Below are 10,320 nucleotides of genomic sequence, written 5' to 3'. Positions count from 1 at the left end.
CGCATGGAGCTGCAGGGCTGAAATCCTGCACTTTCTCACTGACCCCCAGTTTCTAGGGAGAGCACTAGGCTTGTGTCGCCCAGGTCTTGGGCTTCTCATTGACAGAAACTGGGGTGAGGGGCAAGTGCAAAAGCAGTGGGTGCCCATTGGCCAAAGCCTATGTAGTGTGACTAGTGTCTCCTGAACTGAACACGGAAGAGCAGCAAATTGCAGTTAGTCTTGCTTCCATATTGTTATAATTCATTTATGCAGAACAGTGATTGACACTTGGGGGCTGAAGGTGGACCCCCAAACCCCAGTGGTTCCAGCAGGATTGTGCCAACTGCTGAGTAATTCAGCTCATCTGTGTCTGGTGCAATCTCTGCACTGAGCATTGTGGGAAATCATTTGTGGCTATAGATTCATTCATGGTAATACCCCATATGAGCCACATGGGGGCAGCAGCTGACACAGTGTATACAGCTATAGTATCCCTTTATATATACACACACAGCACCCCAATAATACAGACAAGGGGACTGAGAGGAACAGGGAGTGGATCCCAGTGATCTATGTCCTTTTTGTTTTACTCAGAAACTGAGCAAATTGTAAAAACAGGGGGATTACTGGGGCTGCTAATGCCTATGGCAATACCCACATTGCCATTAAAGGAACAGTAACCAAAAAATGAAAGTGTCCTAAAGGAATAACAATATAATGTAGTGTTGTGCTGCAGTGGTACGACTTGGTGTCTTGTCCTACTGTCTCCATCTTGTCCTACTGTCTCCATCTCGCCCTACTGTCTCCATCTTGTCCTACTGTCTCCATCTTGTCCTACTGTCTCCATCTTGTCCTACTGTCTCCATCTCGTCCTACTGTCTCTATCTTGTCCTACTGTCTCCATCTTGTCCTACTGTCTCCATCTTGTCCTACTGTCTCCATCTTGTCCTACTGTCTCCATCTTGTCCTACTGTCTCCATCTTGTCCTACTGTCTCCATCTCGCCCTACTGTCTCCATCTCGTCCTACTGTCTCCATCTCGCCCTACTGTCTCCATCTTGTCCTACTGTCTCCATCTCGCCCTACTGTCTCCATCTCGTCCTACTGTCTCCATCTTGTCCTACTGTCTCCATCTTGTCCTACTGTCTCCATCTCGCCCTACTGTCTCCATCTTGTCCTACTGTCTCCATCTTGTCCTACTGTCTCCATCTTGTCCTACTGTCTCCATCTTGCCCTACTGTCTCCATCTTGTCCTACTGTCTCCATCTCGCCCTACTGTCTCCATCTCGCCCTACTGTCTCCATCTCGCCCTACTGTCTCCATCTCGCCCTACTGTCTCCATCTCGCCCTACTGTCTCCATCTCGCCCTACTGTCTCCCTACTGATGTAGCTGAACTATAACTGTCAGATCCTGTTGCCATTATCTGGATAATTTAGATTTAAACCCTACGTGTCTGGGTCGGCAGAGGCGAAGAGCCTCATTTGCCCTTTTGATTGACAGTTTTCCCCTGACAGACCTGGCCAAGAAAAGTTTCCATGAAAGTGAGAGTTTTGCACCAATCTCACATGGGGGAGCAGTGTATTAACCCCTCCAGGCCCTGCCCTTGGAGATGGGGGAGGGAAGAGCAAGGTTGGGATGGTTCACCTTTATGCAGTCAATTTAAGTGGAATTCCTGCCAAGGAGACGGAGAGAAAACGAGGAGGAGCAGAAGGAGCGTTGGCCGGGTGCCCACATGCGATGTTGCAGTAATGACTTGTCTGGCAGCGACTCCTGCGTGGGAAATGCCCGGGTGCCCGCAGCAAGGACGGCGGAGATTGATTGTGTGCAGCCACTGGCAATTAATGCGCCTTCATTGAGTCTATTAGGGACAAACCGCACCCTACAGGAACAAGCACTTCCTATTGGGCCCCTCTATTCATTCTATAAAATGCCCATTATTATTAGGTTGTAAGGAAGGAGGGGCAGCGGAGGTGGAATAAATAGATCAAATCATAGAGGGGCAGTGAGGAGCCCCCCAGGTCACAAATGTCACAGCTGATGGGATTGGTCATACAATAGGGGCCCCTGACTGTTCCACTGAATAAGGCCACAGGGGATTTGGGGTTTCAGCACCCCATTTTGAGCAGTGAAAATGAGTCCCACCCACTGATAAAAAGGGGCCCAACCACAAGTGATTCTGCATATTTTGCCTAATTTAGGCTCCTCCCACATTGTGCCCTGGATGGAATTGAACTCACTGCATTTAAAGGGCAAGTAAACAAAAAAGCCCACCTCCCCTCAGACAAATAACAACGGTGAGCATGTTGTGTAATGAAATTGTATCTTTATTGAGGCGCCACTGGGGGTCTGTTTATTCCCGGTGTCGATAAATGTGGCTCCGATCATTTCCGGGCTCATGTAGGGCCACAAGTAGAGTCTGAGAGTGAGGCTTCTAGTGTTCCTGACGCTCGGTTATTGCAGAGAATCATGAGAGAAATGTAGATTATGAGTTACCACTTCTCACCATTGCTTCCCATAGGGCTGTGCAGAACAAGCTGGTTACTGCCTCAAGGATTAGAGACTGCTGGGGGTATATATATGACCTTCACTATATAAATATATATGCATATTGAATGTCCACACCCATTTTGCCCCCCAACATATAGAAACCATTATTGCTTTATCTATATCTAGGAGTACATACAGATGCCCTGGGGCGTGTCTCATTAGATATCATTAGATGCTTAGTAACATAAGGGTATATGGGTATAGATATTGCATGGGGTCCCCTAACCTGACATGTAGAGGCTCCTGCTTCATTGAGGTACAAGTCCAATGTTATTAGTCCATCGTCCTGTCAAGCACGGTCTGAATGTATCTGAAAGTCCCCTGAATTCATTGTAGGGTTACAAAGTCATACCTTAAGTTTCCCATCATGCAAGTCAGTGGGAGGTGTATCAGTCCTAGAGGTAAACCCACACGTTCCATAAGATTTCCCTCTTGGCTTCAATCAGGTTTAACAGACCAAGAGATACAGTTCCAAGTTCCATGAGATGTCCCACAATACAAGTCTGCATAAGGTGTATCAGTCCTAGAGGTATACTGTAGTTCCATGTTCCATGAGATGTCCCACAGTTCTAGTCTACATAAGGTATATCAGTCCTAGAGGTAAACTCCCAAGTTCCATGAGATGTCTAATGATGCGTCTGTGTAAGGTCTATCAGTCCTAGAAGTATAGCTCCACGTTCCATGAGATGTCCCACAATACAAGTCTTCATATGGTATATCAGTCCTAGAGGTAAACTGCCAAGTTCCATGATGCGTATGTGTGAGGTGTATCAGTCCTAGAGGTATAGTTCCAGTTCCATGAGATGTCCCACAATACAAGTCTACATATGGTATATCAGTCCTAGAGGTAAATTGCCAAGTTCCATGAGATGTCCCATGATGCGTCTGTGTAAAGTCTATTAGTCCTAGAGGTATAGTTCCACGTTCCATGAGATGTCCCATGATGCGTCTGTGTAAAGTCTATTAGTCCTAGAGGTATAGTTCCACGTTCCATGAGATGTCCCACAACACGAGTCTACATAAGGTGTATCAGTGCTAGAGGTAAACTCCCAAGTTCCATGCGATGTCCCATGATGCATCTGTGTAAGGTCTATCAGTCCTAGAGGTAAAGTTCCACGTTCCATGAGATGTCTACATAAGGTGTATCAGTCCTAGAGTTAATGTCCCATGATGCATTTGTGTACGGTGTATCAGTCCTAGAGGTATAGTTCCATGAGATGTCCCACAATACAAGTCTACATATGGTGTATCTGTCCTAGTGGTATTGTCCCATGATGCGTCTGTGTATCAGTCCTAGAGGTATAGTTCCACGTTGCATGAGATGCCCCACAATACAAGTCTGTAATTTGTATCAGTCCAAGAGTTGGTCCATGTCAGTGCCAGAAGCAGCTCCAGTCCTGACCTTAAACTTTTCAGAGGAGGTGTGGAAGGAAGAGCACAAATCCAATGTCTCCTAAATGGCATTTGCCCCAGTAATCCTCCATCATGGCCTTCCCATCACTTCATTAAGGTCTTCATGTTATTCACCACCTCTTCATACCTAAAGTGCTGCCCCAATACGGCACATTTAATCCGCCATAGATCTCTAGAACATAAGCAGACCCTGCCCTCCCTCTGTTCTCTTGCATCTCCCCATTCTGATGTTGCTTGTTATTTGTGGATCTTCTGGCCTTCACCTCCTTTCTCAGCCTCTTCACCGTGCCCCCCTGAGCCTGGCGCTGGGTTTTGGGGTCAGTCTTTTTTTTGGAGATGCTTTAACCACATCATGTAAAGAGGGTTCTTTATAAAGTGCAACTGTAAAAAGCAGTGAGGGGGTAGGACACAGGTTGGGGAGCATTGGAGAAGTAGTCGGGCACAGGTGATAGTGGAGGCAAAGGTTGAGATTTGGGGAGTAGGAGGATTTTGTTGGGTGTTGTGAGGAAGGTAAGAAGAAAGAAACAAAGATGGCAGGGTAGAAGGGTGAGAAAGATAAGAATGAAATGGGGGGTGTGGAAGGGGAGTAGATTTATGAGAAGTTTGGGGAGGCAAAGGGTGTAGCAAGGAGTTTTGAGAAACAGTGGAGGGAGAATTTAGGAAAAGAGGAGAATTAGTGCCATTTCTAAGAATTAGTGCAATTTCCACATTTCCCTCCCACATCCCAGAAGCCCCTCGTTCCTCACCTTCGCTGAGCTTGGGCAAGAAGTGAGCCGCAGGCCGGTGCCTCTTCACCCTATTGCCCTCCATGGCTCGACCATCTTTACAAATGCCCAGGTACCAGCAGCGGCCAGAGCTGAGCTGACGGTAGAGGGTGGAGGAGTAGGTGACAAAGTAATTCTCAAAGACGCTCTCTTTAAACTGACACTCAGCTGTAAAGTGAGGCTGAAAGAGAGAGAAGAATGGGGCATGACCATCTGCCACCAAAGGTTCCTAAAGTGACTTTTATTGGATCAAATAGGGGAAGTTAGTGCCACAAAACTTATGGAACCTCCCAGGGTGTAAGCCTTTAAGCCCTGTGCCATTTTAGCTCTTATGGAGCTACAGGGTCTTACTACAGGTAACATCATTGACCTCCATTTGGGTCCCTAGGCTGTGGGGTATCACTGGTTTGGGGTTATCACACCCCTAACTGGCTGCCCTACCCCAGGCTCTGGGTTCTACATCTCTCTTCCCATTTCCAGATTCTCCCCCCCCCCACTTAGTATACACCAAGGAAAGGGGGTGCCCCATCACTGTTCAGCTTCTTTCCAATCCCCCCCTGGGGAAGATTTTCCTCCCTTCCCATCTCTCAATGGGTAAATGACACACAGAGGGATATGGATTTCCCACATCTCACCTACTTTCTGCCACTTACCATCTCTATATTTAGAAGAAAGAACTGGGTTATGGCAAGAGAGAAAAGAAAGGGGCAATTTGGAATTAAGGGTGAAGCAAAGATGGGACAGGATTAGGAGTAGAAGAAAGTGAGAATAATGAGATGGTTTCAGGTCAAAGGAAGAAGAAAGTGGGTCAGGCAGAGATTAAGGGGGAGATGGAGTGAATTTGGAATAAAAGGTGGAGCAGTGGCAGGAGAACAAGGGCCAGTACTAGATCAAGGAAGGAAAAGAGAGGGGTAAATGTGCATTAGGCTGAGGGGGTATTTGTAGATATAATGAGAAGAGGTGCAGAAGGGGGGAGTCAGAAGAAAGAGGAGGAGCTTACTGAGCTGTACAGGTGACCTTCGCAATTCATCGCCACATACTGACCACAAGCTGAGCTCTGAATGGCCACCACACGTAGACCCACTGGGATGACATTGAACAGAGCTGCAGAGACAGACAAGGAGAGAAGGGAGGGAGGCAGGGGTCACAGTTGGCAGTTGGAGAGAAAGAAGAATAAGGGGGGGGGGAGAAAGCGCGGAGGGGCAAACAGGGTCCCTGAACAAAATTCACTGTATTGTCATGTTCTGCAGCTTTGTGCTGGAAAGGGCCCCATTTATTCTGCCTATTGGGTGTTCTCATCATCTTCTAGTCTCTGTAAGAAGGGGTTCTACTTATCTTCTAGTCTCTGTGAGAGTGGGTTCTACTTATCTTCTAGACTCTGTAAGAGGGGGTTCTACTCTACTGTGTGGGAGGTGGTTCTCACTATCTTCTAGTCTCTGTGGTATATGGTTCTCCCTGTCTTCTAGTCTCTGATCTATTCTCTGTTGTAGGTGGTTCTACCTATCTTCTATTGTCTGTGGTAGGTTCTCCTTATTTTCTGTCTCTGTATCAGGGGGTTCTCTCTATCTTCTTGTCTCTGTGGGAGGGGGTTCTATCTAATGCTATAGTCTCTGACTGTGTGGAGTTCTAGTTTCTGTGGGATGGGGTCCTAATTTTCTTTCACTTTTTGGCAGGATGTTTTCCTTATAGTCTAGAATTTGTGGCAGGGTGTTCTCCGTATCTTCTAGTCTTGGTGGCAGGGGGTTCAGATTACCTTCTAATCTCTGTTATCTGCGAGGTGATCCCTTTGACCTTTAGTCTCTGTGGGAAGGGTTCCATTTATCTTCTGGTCTCAGTGGGATGGGGTTCTTAACTTCTTATGTTCTCTCTAGTAGGGTGTCTTCCTTATCTCCTAGACTTTGCAGGAGGGATTCTACCTTATATTTTAGATAAATTCTGTTTATCTTCTAGTCCCTGTGGGAGGGGCTCTCCTTATTCCCTGATCTCTGTTGCAGGGGGCTCCCTTTATCATCTAGTCTCTGAGGAGATTGTCCTTAACTTCTAATCTCTTTGGAAGCCGGTTTCTTTTACAGTCTAGGTGGGTGTTTTACTCATGCTTAAGGGCCATGGCACATGAGGTGATTCATCACCTGTGAAAAATCTGGGCTACCATGGCCAACAAATCTTCCAAAAATGCTTTCCCACCGGCAATAATAATCCCCGGATGGGAAAACATGCTTGTTGCCTTTGAAGTTTACTCACCAGCCCACTTTGGAAAAACGTAATACTTGGTATGTTTTCCCACTGCCGATTACTGGTGGCAAAGCATTTTCAGGAGATTCGTTGCCCTTGGTGGAGTGGAATTATGGCGGGTGACTAATCTCCCCATGTGCCATCACCCTAATCAGTAACGTACCCACATTCGATCTTCTTGTATTTGGGGGGGTTCCTATGTTATATAGCAAGGATTTCTGGGTTCTGATGTAAAACAGGGTTCAGTCTAGTCAATGGCGCCATTCTGATTAAGGCTGGAGCCATAGGGCATATGGGCCTGAAGTTTGGGTGGTTCTTACATTATGCACTTCTCCGTTCCTGTAGGTGTGTTTGTGTGGCTGGAATTAATGTGGAGCTCACTTGCGCATTTAATTTGACTTCTTCAAGCCCGACCTGCCTGAGATAATATCTAATTAGTTCACAGCCTATTTCTGCTCCAGTTTTATCCATAATTGAGTAAAAACGTGACTCTGGGTTCTGATCTAATTTCCTCCTGTGAGAGATGAAGAGATGCTGTACTTTATTAGATGCTGATCTGCTTCCAGTCTAAAGTGATTGATGGCTTCCTACTGCAGTTCTTCTTCTAGGGTGCTCACTTGGTTCTTGTGTTTGGGTCTAGATGTCCCTCAGGATTGAGATACATTTTTTGGGCTTATGGCGCTAATACTGGTGTATGAACTGAACAAGACCTCTTTTCTGAACTAGGCGGTTCTCATACTGGAGTTAAGCAGTTGAGCCAACCAACATATTGGGTTTAGTCAAGATGATTGTATTATCATTAACTCAAGGAGACTGTGACCTCTTATGTCTTGCTCTACCTCAAAGTCTAGGTTGTTCTGACCAGGCCCTCATTCTTCAGTGTACAAAACTGAGAAGCTCCATATGTTTGAGTTGAGATCAGGTTCTGATCAGGGAGTCTTATCTACCTACATAGTTCTAAGTAGATCCTTGTGTTTTGGTCCTGCTCTGGTTCATACTCACTGTATGGGTTTCCCTCTTCTTTTGACCCCTGGATGGTTCCATCTGGGAGAAGTTGAAGGTAAAATCCAACTCTACTGAACAAGCGAGTGATAATGCCTTTCAGTTGAGGCTCTATGGGACGGATTGGAGGAAAAGGGGGTACAAAACATGGGGAGATGGAACAGTGATATTAATACTAGTACCTCAAGCTCTTCAACACAACCACCCCATCCTCTCCTGTTTTCTCTTCTCCCTCTATAACATTTTAATCATTCTGGGGTTTTTCTCTCCTTCCGAATGCCCGTGACCTCTTTTCTTTCATGTTTGTGTCCCGCGGGAGCGAGCACTCATTCCATTATACAGACAGGCTGGCAGGGGGAGGAATGGAAGGGACAGCAGAGCGAGAGATACAATGGCATCTCTCTGGGTGGGGGAGGGACGGCAGGGGAGAAGTAGGGACACATGCCGGTACCAGACATCGGTGGAATGAAGATGTTGGGTGAGGAAAGACTAGTTGGGGATGATGGCAAAGTAGTGGAGGGCAAGTGTCTAGAGGTGCAGTTATGTGGCATGGGGGGAAGATTAGGGTCTGGAGGAGCAGTTGAAATTAGGGGTGAATTGGGGGTCGGCAAAGGTTCTCACTAGTGTATTAGTGATGTAGCCTCCGTAACTAGTACTGCCCTCCACTCACACGCCCCACCAATGTCCCCTCTCCCACTCACTGAGTGACTCTCCATCTCCCACTGTCTTACACCCCCTTTACTGTGTGAACCCCAATGCACCCCCACTCACCTGAGTCCTTTTCTTGTGCCCCCAGTTGGGCCCCACAGAGCCGCACTTTGGAGACCAGGATGAGAAGTTGTTTCTGGCACAGGGACTTGGTTCCTCGGGGATAGACTTTCCTTTGTGGGGGAACAGGACGAGGTCCCACCGATTCCCGAACCTCACGTTTCTGTCGAATGAGAGTACTCGCCAAAGCTGCCATTCCCCCCAGCAACGAGTGTGGCCCCCAGAGCAGGTGTCAATCCAACAACCCCCAGTGATTTACATGAAGGATTGGGGGCTCCTTCCCACTAATCTGTCCCCTGGTTACTGGGCTCCGGCATCTCCATCGTGGGCTCCGGCAGGTTCTTCTCCCCCGTCCCAGCTCCGTTATTGTCTCATTGTGAGTCTGAGCCTCTCCCCTCGGTGCTCAGTGGCCCCCCCAATCCTCACTCTCCGCCTCCCCCCCCCCGTTCAACTGTCAGGAGACAAATGGGACCAGGGAGTGTGAGGAACAGGAGAGTTCGGTCACATCAGTGTGTTGGGGGGTGAAATGGGGGACCACTTACTCGCCCCCTGTGTGAGAATAAATATCCCCCCCCAGTGTAACATTAGAACCCATGTGTGGCCCCCAAACATAAAACCTTACGGGGGGGTTAAATTGAGGCACTTGTGGCCCCTGGCGCCTCTCGTTCCGTCTCACAGGTTCCAACCCAAACACTGCGCCGCCGGCAACTGACAGTTTTATTACAAGTGAATGTTGAGCGGTGGGACGGGGGCCAGTTGGCAGCGAGTGACAATGGGATTCCTGCCAGCGCCTGGGGGTCAGTGGAAGGTTGGCATAGAGCGTCAGCTCATAGGGTTTCTCGAAAAGGGCCCCAGGGGGCTGTGACTGTCACATACAAGTTATTTCACCAACACCGACGAGACACTCAGACTCTTTGTACAGACACAAAATTCAGCACTTGCTACACATGTACTCACACTCACAGACAGACTCACACTCACATACTCACACATTCACAGACTCACACTCACAGACAGACTCACATACTCACACTCACATACTCACATACACTCACAGACAGACTCACACTCACATACTCACACATTCACAGACTCACACTCACAGACAGACTCACATACTAACATTCACAGACTCACACTCACAGATAGACTCACATACTCACACTCACATACTCACATACACTCACAGACAGACTCACATACTCACACTCACATACTCACATACACTCACAGACAGACTCATACTCACACTCACATACTCACATACACTCACAGACAGACTCACACTCACAGACTCACATGGCACTGGCAGTGTAAGAGGTGAGTGTGTGATATTTAATGTCTGCGTGTAGCTGTATCAGAGTATGAGTGTGTCAGTGAGTATGAGTGTGCCAGTAGATGGGGTGTGCCAGTGAGTGAGTGTGCCTGTGAATGAGTGTGCCAGTAAGTGAGTGAGCCAGTGAGTGTGGGTGGGCCAGTGAGTGTGAATGTACCAGAATGTGAGTGAGTGCCAGTGAGTGAGTGCCAGTGAGTGTACCAGTGAGTGAGTGTGTGCCAGTGAGTGTGTCCCCCAGTGAGCGTGCCAGTGAGTGTGCTAATGATAGTGAGTGTTACA

At 47.7% G+C, this 10,320-nt stretch overlaps 1 protein-coding gene across 1 annotated transcript; it reads right to left on the bottom strand.

Moving 5' to 3' along the window:
• Positions 1 to 2,285: 2,285 nt before the first annotated feature.
• fgf11.S (fibroblast growth factor 11 S homeolog) lies at positions 2,286 to 9,122 on the bottom strand. The gene is made up of 5 exons (XM_041589009.1): positions 8,709 to 9,122; positions 7,938 to 8,048; positions 5,704 to 5,807; positions 4,686 to 4,884; positions 2,286 to 4,320 (listed from the first exon to the last, which is right to left on the bottom strand). The coding sequence occupies exons 1-5, from the start codon at positions 8,899 to 8,901 to the stop codon at positions 4,220 to 4,222; spliced, it is 708 nt and encodes a 235-aa protein (XP_041444943.1). The 5' UTR covers positions 8,902 to 9,122; the 3' UTR covers positions 2,286 to 4,219.
• Positions 9,123 to 10,320: the final 1,198 nt, after the last annotated feature.

Source organism: Xenopus laevis, chromosome 3S (genome assembly GCF_017654675.1).
Source record: "Xenopus laevis strain J_2021 chromosome 3S, Xenopus_laevis_v10.1, whole genome shotgun sequence".
Lineage (NCBI taxonomy): Eukaryota > Metazoa > Chordata > Amphibia > Anura > Pipidae > Xenopus > Xenopus laevis.
The sequence above is the reverse complement of the archived record's forward strand: the minus strand, read 5'-3'. Positions and strand labels throughout refer to the sequence as shown.